Raw genomic sequence first — 21,678 nt, 5'->3', positions numbered from 1 at the left:
CTACGAGTTCAAGGATCATTGCTATTTGAATATGAGATTCTGATTCTTCGTATCTTGTTTTATGTTAAAGGTGCCTAGTATACGAAGATTTTTTTAATTTTAATGCTTACCCTAGGCGCCATTTGGACATGCTACGCCACTTGAATGACAAAATCCATGAATTGCACGATTGACAATGAAACTGATGTAGGGCAAGGTATACGTACTTTAGAGGTTAAACAAACTGTATTAATGCAGACGAGTATGGATAAACGTCGAAAAAATAATTAATTAATATACCTTGTGAGAATTAAAACACGGTTTGAATATAAAGTGCCTTCAAAACGAATAATTTGTAATTCTGATCTTGGTGGGAGATACATAGTGACTGTCATGTGACAGCCGGCAAGTTTCCCAGCAGGTAAATTTATTTGTTAGTTATTAAGGTCTCTCCAATAAATCCTATCGTTTAAAAATATCCAATAGGGGAATTCCTTGTTCGGTTTACCGCACAATAAAAAAGTCACATGGAAGTTAATGTATTTCTCTATAAGTACAGTTGCGGTACAGATGCAATGTAGTCGAGCACTCTCGTTTTACTTTTAAAATTTAAATCCAAAGATCCATAACTCGTGGTAAGTAAGACAAAATGTACCAAATTAACAATACCCTCAACTGCAGGAGATTATAGAAATCCAATTACGGACTTAACCATTAAAGTGATTGGTCAAGGTAATCATCAACCGGCATTAAAAATAATGAATTCTGGATTTTTTTAAACAAGCGGTTAGTAACGTAATTTATAATTGAAGTAAGTGTAAACAAACAATTAAAATTTGACTATGGACAATAAAAATAGTTTATTTGACTGTTGTTGGGAACAATGGTGAGCTAACAGCCTAAAATATATACAAAAAGCATGCCTCATTTCAGAAACATAGCACGTAAATATGGAGAATAAAGTCGAGAATATGCGGGTATTCTCGCAAGTTGTGGCGGTTATGGTAAAAAACCTACTAATGTTATCAATTGGGATGAGCGTGGGATACGTCGGAATCATAATTCCCGCTTTGACTGACCCAAATTCGAAGGAATCAATTTATATGGACGAGGCACAAACGTCTTGGACCAGTTAGCAGTGAGTTATACCAGCAGACTATACTTACGTATAATTTCAGGTGCCATTATACCACTCGCTTCCTTAATCGGCAGTGCCTTCTCAGGTTCAATTACGGAACCACTCGGCCGAAGAGGTTCCATGATTATACTCACCGTACCATGTGTAATATCGTGGATCAGTTACTATTTGGCCGAGGAGAGTTGGCAAATATTTGCAACCTTAATTCTCCATGGTTTTACCAATGGTCTCGTCAAAGCGCCGGTAAGTCTAATCCTAATGCGTTAATCTTACCAGTTTTTCTAATAGGTTCTCATTTACGTTGCCGAAGTAACGGAACCACGTTTGCGAGGGTTGCTAGCATCAACGACTTTGCTGTCAACGAGTATTGGAATCTTTCTTGCGTTTCTAATAGGCAGTTTACTACACTGGAGAATAGCAGCTTTGGTTTCCTGCACTGTGCCGTTGATAAGCGTATGTTTGCTCTCCAGGCTACCAGAAACACCGTACTGGTTGCTAGCGCAGAACAAGCCAGAGGAAGCGCGTAGAAGTCTGGCGTGGTTAAGAGGCTGGACTTCTGAAGTTAAGGTAGAACAAGAATTTCAACAGATCCAGAAGAATGTTCAAATGCACCCCGCTGGTGTGGACAACCCTGCGTTCGAAGACGACAGTGGCCGAGTGATCCCACTAACCAAATTCATCAACGCGGCACGACCAACGGTTAAAGATCTGGCAAAAAGAAGCTTTTTGCGCCCATTCTCTTTAATGGCCTTCCTTTTCATCTGGTCGAACTTCATTGGTGTAGGAACAACTCAAATTTATAGCGTGGTAATTTTTTCTACATTCAAAGCACCAGTGAATAAGTATTATGCCTCTGTACTAATGAGTTCTGCCCGAGTGTTGGCAAGTATACTGTGCATTTTTGTCGTTCGCTTGTATGGAAAACGTCGAACCGCTATGGTATCATCATTCGCGCTTTGCTTATGCAGTATGTGCATAGGCATCTATGCATACCTTTGTGATGTGACGCAGTTGAATTTTACAAGCGACAGTGCGCCGATACATGAGAATCACACGAACCACGCATGGATTTCATTAGCACTGCTAATTGCCTTCGCTTTTGTTGGCAACTGCGGACCCGCTAATTTACCTTGGACACTAGTAGCGGAAGTATTTTCGAATGAGGCACGTATTATGGGCTGTGGCTTGCTTACCAGTTTTCATTACATATCGTCATTTACAACAAACGTCGTCTATTTGGACATGGTTTCCCAGTTTTCGTTCGCCGGTGTTTATTGGACCTTTGCTTGTATTAGTATTGTTGGATTACTTGTCATTTTTTTCCTATTGCCAGAGACGGATGGACGAAATGATGTTGTTGATCACTTCATAATCCGTTCTGATTTAAGTAATAGCATCAAGAGGAAGTCGGTGGAGTATAGAAACAACGTCATTTCCGGATCCAACATATAATATATAAATAACTAGATAATAATGCTCTTTGTTTTAATAAGATTTGAACACAGATGGCCTGTACAATGTGTTTTGTCAGTGAACTGGGGCGATGAATATTTTTTAAAGAAGAAACTCCTTGGACATTTCACATGTCTGTCAGACACATGGATCGGAAATACCCAGTTTACAATATTGAATTAGCCAATGAAGCAGACAGCTTCGATTTTAGTTTTGCGTCAAATTACATTTCGTGTTTTCCCACTTCAACCAAGAATATCTCAATGAACACGTGACAAATAATAACCAATCTGAAAATGGCAGTGTCTCCTCTGTTACAATAAACGGTGCGTGTATAGGCAAAAATCGTACTGAAAACTCTAAGATATTACACCCGGTATATGATACAGTGATTTTATGCTAACAGTGTGGCCATAAACTGGTAATGTTTTCTATTGGCTGCGCCATGTTCCTCCAGATACATCGGATTGGTAGAAATGAACCTGGAAACCAAAGTGATACATGCACCTTGCAGAAAACAATTCTGAAAATACCATAGCAAAATCTATAATACCATTAACCGATCAGTAATAATAACTTGGAGGAAAGATGGCCGCGGTGACGCTCATGGCGACATTGCCAGCATAAAGCCACTAAAGTCACTGTAGGACACACGGAAAAGAACCGTATGCATTAAACTTTTAGTTTTTCTGTGGTAGTGCGTATTTGATTTCTTTATAATTTAGTTATGTTACTTACAACATTTAACAGCTTTTTTTTATCATTTTCAATCTTATGTTTTTGAAATTGACATGACCTAACCTCAATATTGTATCACGTGTGTGGTAAATGCCGTAAACTTTTATCATTTTTAGTGTAAATGTTTACTCAGTTAGTGGTTACGTTTTGAGTACATGGTCCTGGTCCGAAACGACACATGTTGACGATAAATACGCCTTCTTTGTAACTCAGGAGGAAAAGGTGTTCGTCATACCCATCTGCAAAAACTGTAAAATTCTTCTTACGCTTTGGTCGTCCCATTCCTTTTGGTCATCATAATATAAACCCATCTAAGTATACAAAATTAGGGAAACTCAACACAAGTGAAAGAGTATTGCAACGTATTGCTTTACCTATGTGGCTCTTCATACACTACACTAAAATGTAACGCTCAGATATTACTGTAACGGTAACCCCATTTTCTTAAAAGAAAAGTAGGGACCGATAATGCCAAACGCTCCCACCGCGCAGCAGACTGCAACCTTAAAAAAAATTGTGTTTCCAATAAAGGTTGGAAGATTTGAGGCCCAGAGTTCCTCATCTTATCTGGAGTTTTTATTTCTATTTCTTTCTTCGTAATCACGATATTGCCTACCACGACTAGTGACAGTGTTTGTAATCATCTTTATGATGTAGCTTCTCAAGACTTATAATTTCGTTGGGAAGGTACGTCAATAGAGTGGAATTCTATGTGTGTTTATATTTTGGAGTGGAAGGACTCAATTTACATTAATCCCTTTTCTTTTAAGGCTTGCCCGGTAAAAGGGTAAGAGTTTGGTGTAGTACTGTAGCGACGTCCAGAAACGAACCATCGGTGCTACTTTCGCCCTATCACTTTTTATTTGCTGAGGTGTCCTCATACGTAACAAACTAAACAAATATAGAAAACGAGCTCCTGGGTATGGCTATAGCATGTTCAAAACCAAATTGTAAACCTGATATTAGTTTTGCTTTTATTTAAAGTGTATATGTATGAAATTTCATTTAATTTCTTCCATAAATAAGAAAGTTGGCACTGCACATCCTATACAAAACTAAATTTGGAAAATGGCGCTACACTTGCTCTTATTCCAAATGCCTATGTATCAAATTTCATTTGAATGCCTCCATAAATAAGAAAGTTGGTACTGCGCATGCGCAAAACCAAATTTTGAAACTGGCGTTAAATTTGCTTTTATTCCAAGTGGCTATGTATCGAATTTCATTTAAATACCTTCATAAATAAAAAAAAATTTGCAAATCGAGATGCGAAAAGGGTACTGTGAATATTGATCCATTAGGTTCAATTTTTGGAATTGCGTTTCATATGGCGAAAGCTATACGCATATTAATTTTCATGCAATTCGGTTCATAACTAACGGAGATGTCAAAAGGGCCTTCTTTATCTTTTGGGCTACAATGCCAATTCACGAACTCCGATCTACACATTTGATAAAGAATCCATCTACTAAATTTTATCGTAATCGGTCCATTCGTTATCGAGATATCGTGCTAACGGACGGACAGACGGACAGGCACCGCAAAATTTTAAACTCGCTAGGAGCTCGTTAATAATGCGAGGAGAAGAAAAACAAAAATTTATTTTTTCGAAAAATCATCCACTAATTCTGCCTGTAACAGATGGGCGCTTTAGGCCAGGCTTTAGGCTTTAAAGATTTTTGTCAAATTTACAAAATTACTGGTATAGAAAATTTTATACGTGTACCGCTTCATAATGAAAAAGAACAGAACTTATATTCGAGGAAATAAAGCGCCTTAAGACAAGAAACAAGTGTTCGAGTTTCGAGTAGATAAGAACCGAAACGTCACAGTGTTCCCACAGGATCTCACAGATCTGTATAGTTTCGTTCCGTTATGCGAAAAGTCGAGCACGTGTCGAAAATGCCGGATATATATTGGTTTAGAGGATTTAGATCGTATTAATTTTTAGCCGAATCCTCTGTGCAATTTTACATAGTATGAACGCGAAAGGTTTAGTAGGATGCGTAAAACTTGCGAATCGAAAGCCGTATAACCGCAGTAGGTTTTTTTAACAAGTTTAGCAAACGTGGTTACCTTCCAAATTCGCTGTGAGCTGCCAGTAGAAGTAAATTAATAATACGTGGCTGGTTTATGCAGAAAGAAAACTTCATTGCGTGATAGAGACGATCGGACGGTTACTATAATTTTCAAACAGGAATATTGCGAAGGTTTGCCGTATTAATAAGGATACAAACCTTCTATCGTTTCGGTGCATATTTACGTTAAGATGTTCGCGTTTATATAAATTGTACTGCAAAAGTGTTTGGGTCCAAGGTGCAAAATATTCCGTTGAGCCATATTTTTGTTTATAATAAGGGCAACGAATTTACGAAGAAAACGGCTACCGGTAAAAAGGTTAATGACAATTAATTCAAGCTTTTGTTTGCTGCTAAAACCCTAAATGACAAGGGTGCATTTTTGATAAATATACATTGCGAAAAATCGGTAATCTATTACTGTGGATGACTTGTTCAACTAATTATGTTGCTGCCTTCCAATGGAGAAATGCAGCTCACAATTGGAGAAAACTTTATCTAATCGATAGAACCTTTCAATTTCTGTGTTTTATATTATTAACTCATTTTTATACTCCTGAAGAGGTTGACTCTAACGGTTTTATCCTAGGGTTTATCTCGTGAACAAATTTGACTATACTTTTATTCTTTATGGTAAATTTAGAATTTCAAGTCCAATAATGCCAATCTCTGGTGTGGGTTTTAAAGTTTTGATTTAATATGCAGGAGGTGGTACGACCACTCGACATTCTATAGCAAAGCTTGAACTGCTGTAGGGTGCGACTAAACGGGAACGTGGAGTGGTATATAGTTGTATTGAGTGGTAAATCCCACTCCCCAGGCGTTGGAACAACTCCAGCAAGAACAGATTGCTTGGGAATCGATGCCACAACAGGAGGGGCACACATTATAAAAGAGAATAAATAAATAAAAATCGGTTGTTTTTATTTTAATCAGTCAGTACTATTGGATACTTACAAGTCTCGGACAATATTAGCTAAAACGTTCAAGACTTTCTTGGTGTTGCAATTTTCATGTTAGTATAAAAGATGAAAAATGACAGTAGAAAAAGAAACTACTGATTACTGAGGGTATCAAATTAAAGGAGGGAATGTACATAGTGTAAAATACACAAAGAATTAGTGGATGCTTACCTTGTTGCACCTAATATATTTCAAAATGGTTGTTGCGACGACACATCGACAAAAACACTGGTAAGTTGGTAGAAAAAAGAGCAGTTCCATTCTTTGCCAAATGTGGACTTACAATTGCGAAGTGTCGAAGTCGGAGAGACATTTCTTCAAAAATCAGTAAAAAAAATTCTTTATTATGTTTAATTACAAAAGAGCATTGGGAATTACACCGTTCCACATACTTACTCCTTAATAGAAATGCGGGGGATTACAATCGCGGTCTTTACCGGTTAAAGACGTACTTAGCGAACGCTCTTCCCTATTGAACTATTTTTATTCCTAATTACTATAATATTGAGTTTTCTTTGTGTGCTACATAGTGCAAAACATTCCAAGGAAGTGTTATCCATATAATCGGCTCGCACGCCGCCGGGCGTTGCGATAAACTTTAGAAATTTCGTACCTCCGCGATCTAACCGATGAACTAAGAAAAACCCATTCACTTAAACTAAAAAGTGCAAATAAAATAGCCATGCCCGACAAAACAAACAACATAATTAGTGATCACGTTAGCAATATGCATGTGGACCCAGAGGTAATCGTAGTCGAGCACGGCCAGCTGTCCCAAAGTGATATCCAAAAATCCGCCACGCTAAAACGCATCAACGATACATCGATATCACCACAAGATATTAAAAGGTATGCTCTCGATAATCATTACTTAATAAAACAAAACAAGTACTATTTACCCCCCCAACAAGAAACGGCACTACAAGATAATAATTCAACCTCGCACGACGATAATACAATCACCACACCCGTCAAGATACCGCCTATATTTATTCATGATGCTTCAAATTACAAGCAGGTCATCAATGATATCAAATCAAACGTTAAGAACGGATTCACCATTAATAATAAAGGTTCCCAAATTAAAGTAAACTTAAATACCATCGATGATTACAGAGCGCTCACAGCCTACTATGATAAGGAAGGCAACGTCAAATACCACACGTATCGAAGCCCCGACACCGCCAATCTTTCCGTAATAATTAGGAATCTCCCGACATCAATCACAGACGATGAAATTAAAGAAGAACTACTGCTCAAAAACTTTTCTGTATCTAATGTAACACGCCTACGCAATAAGGACAAACAACCTATTCCTATTTGTGCAGTACTCCTGGCCAAAGAAGAAAAATCTAACTCCATATTCCAACTAGAAACCTTATACCACTGCAGAATAATAGTTGAGCCGAGACGGGGAGGCAGTGGCATACCTCAGTGTACACGCTGCCAGCGTTACACCCACACGAGGAACTATTGCAAGTTACCCCCAAGGTGCGTCAAATGCCTAGGGGATCACCATTACTCCGAGTGTACCAAACATCGGGAAGAAAAACCGCGCTGCGTCAACTGCGAAGGAGAACATACAGCCAACTTCAAAGGGTGCCCACATTACCAACAACTAATCAGCAACAAAAACCTAAACCAGTCTAATAACCGAAACATTGCCAAAAACCATCCAAATACCGGCAGATACACTTCCCCACACACGAGCTATGCCCAACTGTTTCACAACAAAAACACCATAACCTCAAACGCCAACACGAATGATAACAGCAAACCTAACCCCAACACATCATCCACAATAGTCGAAACCATACTTCAAGCTATAATTCAGGTAATTACACCACACCTCAACCAAATAAAAAATTTTATTATGTCCTTAATCCCCTCATTATTCCAAAATGGATCCCAACCATAAACATAATCTTAATAATTTACTCATCACAAACTACAACGCAGATGGAATAACTAGGCAAAGATCTAGTATTATCGTATTTTTATCACAGCATAACGTCGATATCAAATGTGTTTCTGAAACCCATTTAACCAACGAACAAATCCTAAAAATTCCGGGCTACAATATCTACCGTAATGACCGTCAAAGCAATACAGCATCTGGAGGCGTCGCCATCATTTATAAGAAAAATATTACCGCGCACCAATTGGATTTACCAAAGACTAACACCATCGAAACTGTAGCAATCCAGGTCGAACTCCAAAACCAACAAAAACTTAAAATAATAGCCGCCTACAAACAACCAAACAAAAAAATCGCAGCCAACGACCTGCAGAACATCTTCAACGACAACACCCCAACACTACTAATAGGCGACTTAAACTGTAAAAATACAATATGGGGCTGTAGAGCGACGAATCCAGATGGCGCAAGACTTTATCAATCTCTTACAACGCATGGCATCCAGATATCACCACCTCCCGAAGCAACACATATTCCGTACAGAGCCGACCATAAGGAAGACATCCTAGATATTGTTCTGCACAAAAATTTCGCTGCTCCAATCACCCAAACTGTGCTAACAGAACTTGATTCCGACCACCTACCGGTACTAATATACTTCGCAAGGCAACCCAAAATTTCACAAGGCCTTCCTAAACTTATAAACGGTAAGGTCGACTGGAAAATGTTTAATGAAACAATGCAGCAAAACCTAACATGTCCTACCGCTTTGAGAAACAGCGGAAACATTGATAAAGCTCTAGACCACCTAATAAATGCAATAAAAATATCAATTACAGCTTCAACCACGGTCCAAAAAAGCAAAAATAAAAGGAATCACTATACACCGCCACTGGGGATACTAAACCTGATCAGTGAAAAGCATAAACTGAAAAGAATATGGGTTACAACAAGAAATGAACAAATAAAACCACACCTCAACTACCTAGTCGCCAAATAAAAAAGCAGCTCGACCAACTAAGAATCAATAACTATGCCAAATACATTAGTGAACTTGAACCGCGGGACCCATCGATGTGGCGCGCGACGAGACGTATCCTCAACCAATATTCCCCAATTCCAGTCATCAAATCCGACAACAAAACTTACTCATCAAATGAAGAGAAATGCGAAATATTTGCTATAACCTTAGCCCAAACATTCTCCACATCATGCAGCAAGCCCACCAATCTAAATACCCAACAAGTGAATGATTACGTAAACAACAACATACCGGCGCACTCAAACGCTTCGATAATTCCGGTTACACCGGCCGAGATAAAGCAAATCATCAACAAACTACCAACCAAGAGAGCTCCTGGGGCCGACCTTATCCCCAACTGTCTACTGAAGGGCCTACCGATGAAAGCATTAGTTTATCTGACTTCCTTGTTCAACGGTTGCTTGAGAATAGGGTATTTCCCAGACCAATGGAAATACGCACACGTCCGTCTCTTCCACAAGCCTGGGAAAAAACAAAATGACCCTACCGGATATAGACCCATATTAGCCTACTATCAACACTGTCCAAAGTTTTCGAGAAAACAATACATTCAAGGCTTGTACAACACGTCTCTGTAAATGATGTAATACCCAAATTCCAATTTGGATTTCGCAATAACTATTCCACAGTCCAACAGCTGACCAGAATTACTGAACTTATAGAACATGGGTTCGAGAACAAACTTTACACGGTGGCCGCGTTCTTGGAGATTAAGCAAGCTTTTGACAGGGTGTGGCACAATGGATTAATTTATAAACTAATGCAAATTCAAGTACCTCCGTACTTACTACTTACAATAAAATCATTTCTAACCAAGCGCTCCTTCTCAACCGTAATCAACAACCACATATCCGAACCCAAACTTATTGAAGCAGGCGTCCCTCAGGGCTCAATACTGGCCCCAATTCTCTTCAATATTTATATGCACGACATCCCGGAAGTTGAAAATTCAAGCCTTGCAATGTTCGCAGATGATACGGCTATAATCAGTCAGCATAGTGACCTCGCCGCCGCAGTGTCGCAATTACAGAATAGTATCAACGCAGTAGCGAACTGGTTCAGCACTTGGCACCTTAACTTAAACCCGTCCAAGTCAAAGGCAAAAATTTTCACACTAAAACGGATCAACAATCCGCCATACATAACAGTTAACAATGAGAATATTCCGTGGAACCCAGATGACCGAGCCGTGAAATACCTAGGCATACACCTTGACAAACGATTAAGTTGGGGGAACCACATCAACAAGAAACTCAACGAAGCCCATACCCGCCTAGTCCAACTCTACCCAATCATCAACAAAAATTCACCGTTAAAAATACCATGTGGGACACTGATATATACCTCTGTTATCAGACCTCTACTAACATATGGCTGCCCAGTATGGTGCAACGCAAGACCCACACACCTTAAGAAGATCCAAACCTTTCAAAATAAGGTCCTCCGAATGGTGCTCAACGCGCCATGGTATATAAGGAACCAGCAAATCCATCGCGAAACCAGCGTTCCAATGCTCAACGAAGTCTACAAAAACATGTCTAAACGCTACTTTAGCAATCTGCCAAGCTGGCCGGCCACCAAAAACTACCCAATCGGAAGAAGAAACATTCATCGACGCCTGAAGCGCAAGCTGCCACAAGACATTATGTTAAACAGTTCAAGTGACAATGAATGAATCTATAAATTAATTAAATAATTTTCCAAATTTTTAGTTATGGGCTAACTACCCTCTAGTGCCTAAAACACGTGACAAGTAACTGTCCAAACAGCCGAGCAAAGTAGACTCTTACTGAACGGGCTTAATTATACTTAAAAAAAAAAAGAAATGCGGGAATTCCCAATTTGTTTGATAATTGACTTATATTGCACTAGCTTAACTAAAGTGTTCCAGAATCACTTTAGTCATCTTTTACAAAAACCGACAGGAAGCGTTTAAGTAAATACCATGGCACTGGTACCCACGGTCCACTGACATCCACACACCATTCCCACAAAAAAACGATTATGATGACTACATCTTTGAAGTACTTACCTGCGCAAACGATAAAACTCGAAATAAAAATGGTACCTTCTACGAACTAGACGTAAACGGGATTTCTGTTACAACAGGAATATCAACCAACACGCTGATAGTTCCACTTGACCTTATGAAATATTTATAAGTGACGTTGCGAGTAATCGCACAAAAACAAGTTTATTTACACTGTAAATTAGTACCTGCTAATTTATCCTTCGACGGGCAACAATGTTAAGTTATGCTTTCATAACTGCTGTGTGCTGTGCTATCGACTTAAGTGCCACATTTTCTGTGGAAACGAATTATGAACCAGGTGAGGAGACATTGTTTAATCGTATGACGCCTTGACATTGAGATAATCTCAGGATACTACTGGAGGGAATTTAATGGAAAAATTCCGCAAGATGCTTTGCCGGGAGGTGTCAATTCTCAAGGAGTAACAACTTACATCGGACAAGTGTTTGGAAATAATTTAGTTATTCCTGCTAAAATTGATATTGTGAATGATACGGTGACCTATGAATGGGGATACCAGGAGTTCGTCGCTACTGAAAATATCAAGGTAAGTTAATCTCTAAGATTCTCTTCCTCAAACGCGATTGTTCTAAATTGGGAGTTACTTTTTGGAATGCTATTACGGCACCCCGTCGTGGTTTTTTGAATGTTGGCTAGGATCTCCGTACGCTTTCCTTTTTACCCTTGGGAACAAGGACAGCTCTGTCGGGGTTACATCGGAACTATATGGGGGATGTGGTACCGTTCATACTCCCATCCGGGTCAGATAGGAGTTGACAACGCAGGCGGTGTGATTCGGCGCGTTGTCATGGTGGAGACCCCATGACGACTGGATTTCTGATTGGACGCGGATGACTCTGTGATCGAGTCTTTTGAACTTTGTAGAAGTCCTTGTTGACGATCTACCCAGGTGGCTCAAACTCGTGGTGCACGATTGCCTTAGCGTCGACGAACACGATGACCATGGACTCATCGTAGGCTGATTCTTGCTTTCTTAATTCTGACGGGATGACGCGGTCGTGTGATACTCCGTATTCTGCTGCATTTTCGTCCACGGATCTTATTCAAAGACCCATGACTTATATACTGTGATGAAGTTGTCAAAGAAATTTGGGACCTCCTCTCAGAGTTCAACCAGATCATTGCACACTGCTGTTTTTGAGCGTCGGACAAGACAAATTTCGCGCGCAAGTATTCTGAAACAATTCGATTAAGATCTGTTTTCGGAAAATTTAGATGGTCTGACGTCAAACTGGCCTGAGTGAGCAAATCAAACGTTTCCTTCGCCGTGTTTTGGAGTTTAACGTAACATTTTATCGCATGGCATGGGTCCAAAGTTATCTCCATCCTAACCACGACGAGACTCTGCGCGGAGGTTTACTAAAAATGACGTCTCATGCGGCTAACCTCGAGAAGGGAAAGGGAATTTGCCACGGCTAGCCATGGGAAACGGGTCTTCCAGTGAAACAATGAATTAATTGGCAATTCTAGACAGGTTACACTAAACTAAGGGCAAATTTTCAGCACAGCTAATTAGAGATTATTACTTAATAAGGTATACATTCCAGAACTGAATTACGTCGCGTTAACAATAATGACAAAATCAAAGATAAAGGAAAAGACACTTTATAGTTACGTATGCATCCGCAACATTTGTATTCAAAATATCAATTGCAGCGCCATTTATCACGACATTGGCAAAGATAAACTGCAAGATAAACTAACGGTAAAAGTAATTACCTACAGTAGGTTACCTGCGCGTTTGCAATTTCCCGAATTTAAGATAAACATATGCGTAGCGATCCTTCGATCTTAGGTATAGCAATCTCCAATTCGAAAGTTAGTGTTTGCATCTCAACCAAAACACAGTACTTCTTCAGTGCGATCACCCCAATGCTAACGTACAAAGAAAAATTATCCAAAAACTACATGTAGTTGACAAATCAGACCCAATTCCAATTAATTCAAACTTACGGACTCAATTAATAAATGGGTTTCGGATTGCGATATAGCCACTTCCCATTCACGCAAAGTCGATTAGATAATTAATTTAAACAATTTGAGCTTGACCTTTGTAGCAAAGAAGCTACGGAAAATTTACATCTCTGTCCAATGATCTATGTTTACTGTAAACTAACCGACGGCATTTTTTCAGATATTATGTGCCAAATATCCGGAAGAATTTCAATGGCTTAGTACTGGCCATGGTTATATCAACCAATTAAAAGGAAAACACTTAATCATCGGTGGATACGAATCGGGTGCTAATATTTACATTGGTCGAATACAACTAGATGACGAACTTGCTCTCGGCAAAGTTATCAACGGTTCAAACCAAGCAACATTGAACACAACGAAGGATGGTAAAGGAACTCAGCATGCAGCCTTTCAAGTACTTTCCTATAATCCCATCGCATCCACTAGAAAACAATCAAGCGACTGTCAGGTTGTCATCAACGTATACTAACAAAACCTAATTTATTTTAAATTTAATTATATATTATTATTTCAATTATTTTAGCAAATATATTAAAGAAGTTGTATATTACCGTAAATTGGTGGCAATAATATTCCATTTCTGTATAGGCGAACTACGGTAAAGAACTAGTTACCAGCTCAGTTGATTCCCACTGGAGGGTTCATGTCCACAAGCCGTCGCGCCAGTTTCCATCGAAATTGGGATAAATCTTACAACCCAGTAGGTACACAAAACCTTGTGAATGAATACTGCACTCATATAGGCACTTGGCCTATGAAAGTAATGCATGGCCCTCATCAAACATGTCACTTTTAGCACCTGCATTACCTTACGTTTAGGGTGTGGTGTTCTGTGTCCCCATAAATGCATTTGCTACCCAACACACCAAAAATTTAGAAATTGTTCAAAAAGCGTTGGCGATCAAAGCCCCAGGAAGTGCAACCGAGTGTAAGCATGTGGACCTCACTGACGTCAAATATTGCCTTTTTGAGATTTTTGCAGATATTGGCAACTTGGCGTACAGCCGTAAAGAAAGCAAACATTTTTTTAAATAATTGGTTCAAAACTTAATCAAGTGTCGAGAGTTACAGACAATCAAGACTATGGTGGAATTCACATTGAGATGGAAGTACACGAGTCATTGTCCTATTGAGCTGCGAAGCCCACCTTTATTGAATTACATTTAACATACTGGAGTAAGAAAATCATCATTCCATTCATAAAAGACAAATTTGCATCACCATTTATTAAAGGAATCTGCTATCAGCATAGTTATCAACGGTTGAATGCAAGTATCACTAACAACAAAATATGCGAAAGTAACTCAGCCTCTCAGACCAATCTAATAGTCACAACCACCAGAAGAAAATCTAACTATAACCAAGTGGTCAAAATTGTCTATTAGCAAAACTTATTTTATGTTCAATTTTGTACATCTTCACAACAATTTTAAAGAATGTGCTGAAAACTACACTAATAGTCTAGTATCACTAGTACCACAGAGAAGTATATCTGTGCTAGTACCAATTCATGTTTAGTGTTCCATCCATTTCACTCATACCTTATAAAATCACTGAAACTAAAGTCAATATCACAATAAAATCCTGTGATGACGTTCCTTCTATCACATGCTTTAGTTGTTGGCGTTGGCCAAACTGGTTAGCGCCTCTGCGGCATCCAGCTCTTCCTTGTCGTGGGTCTCTTCACTTTTTGCGCTCTTTTTCGTTTTTCTCCTTTGTGAATTCATGAGCGTCCAATTTAAGTAATTGTTCTCGCTAGGTTTAAAATTTTCGGCGCTTTCCAACCACCTGGAAATCATGGAGGGCTTATTAACATCGTCTTCTAGGAAACCCTCCCCGTAATTGTCAGGCTTTTGACAATCGCGCAGGTACTTTTCTATTATATGATTCTTGTATTTGTTAGTGTTTTGCGCGAATGGGTTGTACCTCTCCTCTTCTTCGTATGATAGGCAATTATTATTGTGCAATTGTATTTGGTCGAAAAGTAACTGACTCTTTTTATCGGTGTAAGATTTAAAATTTACCGCATTTATTTCAGACACTAGTTGATTCACATCGTACTTCTGGAGATCTTTGTTGGCAGTCAGTTCCGGTTCTTCCCAAATACTGTCCTCGGAACAAATGCTGAAGTGCTCAACGTTTCCTTGAACTTGCCTGTTGTAGGATTTTATTAAGTAACCCCAGGATTTTCTCTGTGGTTCGGAACCAGAATTTTTGAGCTTCCGCCTCCAATTCGCAAACCAGTTGCAGACCTGCAAATTAAAATATAAGTTGGCATCTACGAAATATGTATAATGAATCTATTAACAGTTCATTTTAATAAAACTTCAGACGAATGGATCTACGTTCGGTATGGCTAATTTGGAAAATCGTGTGTATTTGTGGACTGCATTGATAAAATAGAGGAGTCAAAACTTCCCATTTTGCGCAAGCCTCAATTAGTGCTTAGTGTGTAACATGTGGTCGCTTAGAAAGAATTGCTTTCGAATCTACAAATTTGCCAGTATAGGAAATTTTATACGTGTACCGCTTCATAGTGACAAAGGACGGAACTAAAATGCAATAGTATGAAGCTCTTTCAAATAAGAAGCAAGTATGCGAGCAGATAAGATTCAAAACGCCACAATGTTGCCGGCTCTAAAAATCGCTCTTACAGACCATGAAGGACGGACTTTCGTCTATACCCTTACATGTATAAAAAAACGTGGCCAAAGTTTGGTTTGCGTCGGGTCCGTTTCTGTTATTCAATTGGGCGACTACATTAGAAAAAATTGGGTGGGAGAGCGAGAGAGAGGTTCTTGGCCGAACCTGGCGAACCCACACATTTTGTCCAAGATAACGGTGTCTATCATGGGAATGTACAAGATACGACGATAGTCAAATTAAAGAAATACTTTAAAGAAAACCAGAAAACTTCGATTACTTCCGAAAATATACCAGAAAACACCTAAATTTGCTACCGATTTCGTTTTTGTGGTTTTCTGATATTTGAAGAGATACAAAAAGATAAGAAACTTTGTAAGCTCTACAAGACACCGTTGGAAGATTTTTAATCCGTTTCGTTTCGAAAAAATCATCAACTTAAATTTTTAGCGCATTATTTAAGAATCAAAAAAAATGTGCTATTGTTTGCGTTTTGTCCGTCCGTCCGTCCGGACCAACTTCTACCGTTTTGAACTACTTCTAGGGGAATGGTCTTAGAGTCCTGGAATTTTTTGAAGTAGGTAGCCTATACCTTGAAGGTGTGCCAGACTGCCATCAAATATCGCTATCTAAAAGGGGGACCCTCCCACGAATTATTCCCTGAGATGCTGTTTTTGAAAGTAAAACGTGCATAACTTTAAATACGACAACCAATTGGTCTCAGATTTTGCATACGCATGCCTTTGGTGGTGCCAAGTTAAACTTTAAAAAAAAAGGGGGGGGGGTTAAACACATGTTCTACTCTTCATGGTATTCTAATGAAAGGTCTCATCATAAATTGGTTTGTACAAACTATAACTTTCCCGTGCGCCTTTTTTTCGAGATCAGTGAGCGACGGGGCCTAAGGGGGGGGGGGGGGGAAAAAATTAATTTATTCTCTCATTGTATTCTGGATTAAAGTCCTCACACGAAAGGAACAGTTTTCTACAAACTACTGCCCTTCTTTCTGTCCTCTTATCAAAGTACGGGGTGGAGGGGGAGGGGGGTGGAACTAGTAGTTATCCTTCATGGTACTTTAATGAAAGGTCTCAACGAAAGGAATAAATTTATACTAACCATAGTCTTCTTCCTGGATCCTTTGTCGTGATCGGTTATAATTCCTTATATCTTAAGAGTGAATTATCAAAGGAAAGTACCTACAAAAGGTGGATTGGGACGTTTGGAAGAAATATAACAATTGGGCATTTAAACAAAATTTGACACATAGCCACTTGGAATAAAACCAAATTGAACGTCAGTTTCAAAATTTCGTTTTGCCCATGCGCAGTGCCAACTTTCCTATTTATGTAGGGATTTAAATGGACTTTGATACATAGCCACTTGGAATAAAAGCAAATGTAGCGCCATTTTCCAAATTTGGTTTTGTGTAAGATGTGCAGTGCCAACTTTCTTATTTATGAAAGAAATTTCGTAGGGGTTAAAAAAAATGCGCTTTAGCTGCACAAGATTTGTGCACAATTTGTACTTGTTTATATTGCCCGTAGAAAAAAATAAAATCGAAATCGGCAAATCGGCGACCCTCGATTTATTTGGAAAAAGTGCTTGTCTTGATCCCCTCTATCACCCAATTTTTTTTTCATACGGTCATGTAACACCCTGTATAATTTGTTCTGAAAAGGATTACAGATTCGACAAAACATTATCAAGACCCCTTATCTACATTCTCAAAAAAACTACAATCTTGTTGGTGATGCTGTCATTTATATCCCATTTGGGGGATTGAGTACCTAGGTCTAAAATTTTGTATTGGTTCCTCTAATTTTATAACTTCAACATAGGATCTGGGTAGAATGATGGTTCAAATTTGAAAAACCACATGAATTCACAGATGATGAGCAGCCGGTTTGGGATCAATATAAGAAACATCCCCAAGGGTTTAACACGTTTTACGAAGCGGAGCAGCATTATAATCACCTATTCAACCTTATGGAAGTGGATTAACCCGGGTAAAAACTTCATTTCTTGCAAATTTTTACCCAAGTTTTTCTGATTTTATAATTTTTTCTGCACAAGATGACCTTAGACGAGATTGAGAAAAAATTTGATCTGGACCAAATATAGTATACGGCAATATTTTAATATAGGTACAAATAAAAACAAATTACAATTTTTAACCAATTTGAACTACAACCGTTCCACAACGCATAAATCGTAAAATTTTAGATTATTATGATAGGACACATCATCGTGAAAATGTATTTACCCAATATTCGAAGAACTTAAAAAGGACCAATAATACAAAATATTTCGTCTACACTTGGTCATTTTTGTGCAGGATAGATTTTTTTACAATCGTAGCTTGAAGGTCCTCCAGGCTAGTGTTTCAAAAATATAAATTGGGTTTTATTTTTTGCATGGTTAGGTGACCTGTCCAAAAATTAATTTATGAAATAAATCAACCATTGAAAGAAGGGTGCAAATAAAACATTTTTTTATGCATGTTAACTTTTTCAGGTACCTACCTGAATGTATGTTAGACCAGTTTGAACAGCCAAAGTTTTCTTCTCGTCTCGATTTGGATATGGATTGTCTCTTCGCCTCACCAACCAATCTTTCAAAAACCTCTTGATTTCGGGAGTGAAGAGCCTTTTCGGCGGTCTTTTATCTTCTGAAAAGCCTCTTCTGAAATATGCGTTAGATGCACTATTTTACAACAATATGCGGAAGGGTATTTTTCATTTACAGCTTCGACCCACCTACCTGTTGTATCGTTTATTCCTTATTGATCTACGTGACCGTTCTTTCATCGTGTCCGTAAACCGTTGATCCATCTCTGATTATAAATACACAAAAATTCATACGTTAAAAGAAATTGTGTAAAAATAGAATAACATGATCTCATGTTAGGTAAGAGCAAGAAACAAGATGGTGCTGCCAAACATTACGTGTAATTCGATTAAATGGAGCCGATCAGGCAAATTTCGTGGCAAATTTCATCGTAATACTGCACTTTTACTTCTATCCGAATAACTCACTTTAAATTTTAAGATAATTTTTTGCTAATTAAGGGTTAGTGTAAAAAACAGGATTAGTAATGGGATGATTCATAAAAACATGGTCATGTTTTATTCAATTATTATTACAATTAGTGGCCAATTTGATAAACACATTTGCATCAAGCATGCAATTGAGGACTCGGATGTAACTTACATGCAAATTTGATTTTAAATGTAAACAATCACTTACACCTATTAAGTTTGCACTGATTCTGAATAACAACTACCAATCTGGGGACATCTAACTGCAAGCGTTTTATTTTGAGAGCGTCTCCTGCGTCGTCTTTTTTATAATTGTTCCATTTCATTATTTTAAGACGTATCAACACATGATTTGTTCTATAATAACATGGATCTCTTTCCTATGGACAGTTTTCTCTGAAGATTTTACCAGGATCCCTTATTGCTTGATAAGAACGTCATTATTATTACCTGCATCAATGACACAATTAATTTGCTTCATAGATTTGAGAAAAATTACGTGGGGTTTGACTAACTTCTGAATTTCTTTCAGGGTAGGTACTACTAGGTATGTTTTGTCATTAATGTAAACCAATAGTGTCATGAATTATTAGATTTAAACACCTAACGACACATTCTATTAATACAATTTACCTACATCAAAAATGTAATGTTACTATTCCTGAAATGTGTGGATGCACACAATTAGCATCTTGAATTTTTGTGATACATTTGTACTTACTTATTTCACATGATTCATCCGTTCTTACTCATTGTATTTCACTACAGTAAGTATGCATTGGTCTTCTGGTGTTGTGGAATTTCGCAGTCCAGAAAGTCAGAAATTAATGTTTACTGTCAGTAGCTTCCTCTTTGCCCATAATCGATTCGGAATCCTTGCAAAAATGGAAAAAAATTCAAGGCCAACATCGCGTTGGTCGCATTTTCCATAATATAGAATTAGGAGACATTTATTTTTGGGCTTCAACTTTTGTCGCGAAAATGTCGTGGACTTTGCATGAGCTGTCGATTACTACTCACGATGACCGTCTGGCGTTATTCCTTTTTATCGTGGTGTAATATGCAACGGAAGCACCGTGAAATGCAAATCATTTGTAAAACGAGCGTTCACTTTAAACAATTTTTACTCTGCTTTCGAAATACTTCCTATTTTGACAATAATTCGAGTAATCTCTAAATAATAAATGGTAATTTTTGCAATCCTCAAGAATGCAAATACACATACAAGAGTATTGGCTTCACTAAGAGCACCTGCGCCAAACATACTTCCACTGTTGACAGGTGCCCGTCCGGACCGCCACGGAAGAAACCGATTTCCAGACCACCATTAAAGACAACTTGAAGGATATAGAAAATCAAGGAAGCGTGAAAAGAGTGGCCCTCGATGTGTGGAACTGGGAACATTTGAAGAGTGCATGCAAAAACGTCCCAGGAACCCAGACCATCTACTGACTTTTCGGAAAAATAAGCAGTATCTATGCCCTATGGGATGGGGCAATCGTCCATCCGTATCAGCAAGCCCCCAGCCAGTACTGTAACTGTAGCAACATTTTATGCTGATTGCTGAATCCCAGAGCATCTTTATTGATGGGTTTATTAATGGAAACCCCATGAGTATGTCGTCATCACTCGATGAAGTATAGAAATCTATCTCCAGAAATCTTTCTTTATCTTGAGTACGTCATTGTCACGTGAATTTAAGTTCTATTTTGTTCTGATAGCTCAACTGGCATCCGATTTCAAACGAAATTTGGGAGACATTGAGAAGAGTGTCCCCAGGGTCTCATTCAACGATCTGATAGTAGGCCACCTCTTCTTTGCAAGAATAATAGGATTGACGTATAGAGAGCGAATTCCAGAAAGCGGCCTTTAGGGGGTAGGGTCAAGTAAATCTCGCGCCAAAACCTAGGGCGGTGTCTGGGCCGTTTGTTAAGAAGAAGAGCACGAGTTCTGGAGCACCCAAAGTTGCGGGTTCGCCACGAACCTATGAGCCAGTCACTGCGGCGAGGGTGAGGGTAGACATTGTTCCGGTGAGGACCTGAGGACCTTGGGCTGGCTGGAGAGGACCGTCTCCCTTATAAAGTTAGGGGCGGGGACTCTATCAATTCCGAGACACGTCCCTAAGGTAATCAAGGTAATGCTCGGTCGCTTCATGCGTGTTTCCGGATGACAGGGATACGATCTTGAAGCTCATCCAGAAGCAAAATCTTGGTTTCTGAACGTATTTCTGGAGGACATTCTTCCTCGTAAATAAATTATTTACTCTATGCCTGGGTGATGCATGTCTCCTAGAAACACACTTTCTAGGCTCTGCGGACTACATAACTTTGAAACCACCAAAAGGAGCTACCCGCAGTTGTGTACCGTGCAGGAGGGCCATCAGCCTATCCTCGTTTCTTCTAAAAGCGGTAGAACGCTGGTGGACGAATACATATAGAATTAGATGCTTGTCACTACAACCATTATCCAGCATACATACAAGCCCGGCATGTCCACGGAGACGGCTATTCACAGCCTGCAGACTGGAGAGGGAATGCGAAGAGCCCTTGGGCAGGTGAAGAGGTGGTGCATTTGCCATGCCTTTTCCGTTAACCCGGAAATGAAGTTTCACGAATAGAAGGAGAGCGGACTCGCCCTTCGAGGATGCCAAGTGGGTCTGA

The 21,678-nt window shown here is 38.9% G+C and overlaps 3 protein-coding genes across 10 annotated transcripts; 2 read left to right on the top strand and 1 right to left on the bottom strand.

Annotated features, from left to right (window-relative positions):
- The first annotated feature begins 458 nt into the window (after window positions 1-458).
- LOC116171011 (facilitated trehalose transporter Tret1-2 homolog) lies at window positions 459-2,637 on the top strand. 7 transcript variants are annotated; one of them, XM_031487635.1, is made up of 5 exons: window positions 459-611; window positions 661-765; window positions 913-1,110; window positions 1,158-1,360; window positions 1,406-2,637. In XM_031487635.1, exons 3-5 carry the CDS (start codon window positions 930-932, stop codon window positions 2,567-2,569), a joined length of 1,548 nt encoding a protein of 515 aa, XP_031343495.1. In that variant the 5' UTR covers window positions 459-611; window positions 661-765; window positions 913-929; the 3' UTR covers window positions 2,570-2,637. The 7 variants fall into 7 exon arrangements, with proteins under 7 accessions (XP_031343495.1, XP_031343491.1, XP_031343494.1 ...); XM_031487631.1 differs by having other exon boundaries at window positions 661-865; XM_031487634.1 differs by having other exon boundaries at window positions 459-614; window positions 671-765.
- Window positions 2,638-11,237: 8,600 nt separating this feature from the next.
- LOC116171562 lies at window positions 11,238-13,884 on the top strand. The gene is made up of 3 exons (XM_031488477.1): window positions 11,238-11,637; window positions 11,690-11,886; window positions 13,495-13,884. The coding sequence occupies exons 1-3, from the start codon at window positions 11,553-11,555 to the stop codon at window positions 13,804-13,806; spliced, it is 594 nt and encodes a 197-aa protein (XP_031344337.1). The 5' UTR covers window positions 11,238-11,552; the 3' UTR covers window positions 13,807-13,884.
- A 459-nt stretch (window positions 13,885-14,343) lies between these two features.
- Window positions 14,344-19,530, bottom strand: LOC116171561 (homeobox protein Mohawk). Of its 2 annotated transcripts, none has more exons than XM_031488474.1 (4): window positions 19,191-19,530; window positions 18,741-18,813; window positions 18,503-18,662; window positions 14,344-15,589 (listed from the first exon to the last, which is right to left on the bottom strand). In XM_031488474.1, exons 2-4 carry the CDS (start codon window positions 18,809-18,811, stop codon window positions 14,951-14,953), a joined length of 870 nt encoding a protein of 289 aa, XP_031344334.1. In that variant the 5' UTR covers window positions 18,812-18,813; window positions 19,191-19,530; the 3' UTR covers window positions 14,344-14,950. The 2 variants fall into 2 exon arrangements, with proteins under 2 accessions (XP_031344334.1, XP_031344335.1); XM_031488475.1 differs by having other exon boundaries at window positions 19,227-19,530.
- Between the last annotated feature and the right edge of the window lie 2,148 nt (window positions 19,531-21,678).

This window comes from Photinus pyralis, unplaced genomic scaffold (genome assembly GCF_008802855.1).
Source record: "Photinus pyralis isolate 1611_PpyrPB1 unplaced genomic scaffold, Ppyr1.3 Ppyr1.4_LG5, whole genome shotgun sequence".
NCBI lineage: Eukaryota > Metazoa > Arthropoda > Insecta > Coleoptera > Lampyridae > Photinus > Photinus pyralis.
This window is presented reverse-complemented; position numbering and strand designations above follow the sequence as displayed.

What these genes read in the sequence shown, in the direction of transcription:
- LOC116171011 (XM_031487635.1), top strand. Translation starts at nt 930, where the DNA reads ATGGAGAATAAAGTCGAGAATATGCGGGTATTCTCGCAAGTTGTGGCG. An exon ending in GGCACAAACGTCTTGGACCA is followed by an intron (nt 1,111 to 1,157) that starts GTTAGCAGTGAG and finishes GTATAATTTCAG; the next exon opens with GTGCCATTATACCACTCGCT. An exon ending in ATGGTCTCGTCAAAGCGCCG is followed by an intron (nt 1,361 to 1,405) that starts GTAAGTCTAATC and finishes TTTTTCTAATAG; the next exon opens with GTTCTCATTTACGTTGCCGA.
- LOC116171562 (XM_031488477.1), top strand. Translation starts at nt 11,553, where the DNA reads ATGTTAAGTTATGCTTTCATAACTGCTGTGTGCTGTGCTATCGACTTA. An exon ending in GGAAACGAATTATGAACCAG is followed by an intron (nt 11,638 to 11,689) that starts GTGAGGAGACAT and finishes AGATAATCTCAG; the next exon opens with GATACTACTGGAGGGAATTT. An exon ending in TCGCTACTGAAAATATCAAG is followed by an intron (nt 11,887 to 13,494) that starts GTAAGTTAATCT and finishes GCATTTTTTCAG; the next exon opens with ATATTATGTGCCAAATATCC.
- LOC116171561 (XM_031488474.1), bottom strand. Translation starts at nt 18,811, where the DNA reads ATGGATCAACGGTTTACGGACACGATGAAAGAACGGTCACGTAGATCA. An exon ending in AGGAATAAACGATACAACAG is followed by an intron (nt 18,663 to 18,740) that starts GTAGGTGGGTCG and finishes CGCATATTTCAG; the next exon opens with AAGAGGCTTTTCAGAAGATA. An exon ending in CTGGTCTAACATACATTCAG is followed by an intron (nt 15,590 to 18,502) that starts GTAGGTACCTGA and finishes TTTAATTTGCAG; the next exon opens with GTCTGCAACTGGTTTGCGAA.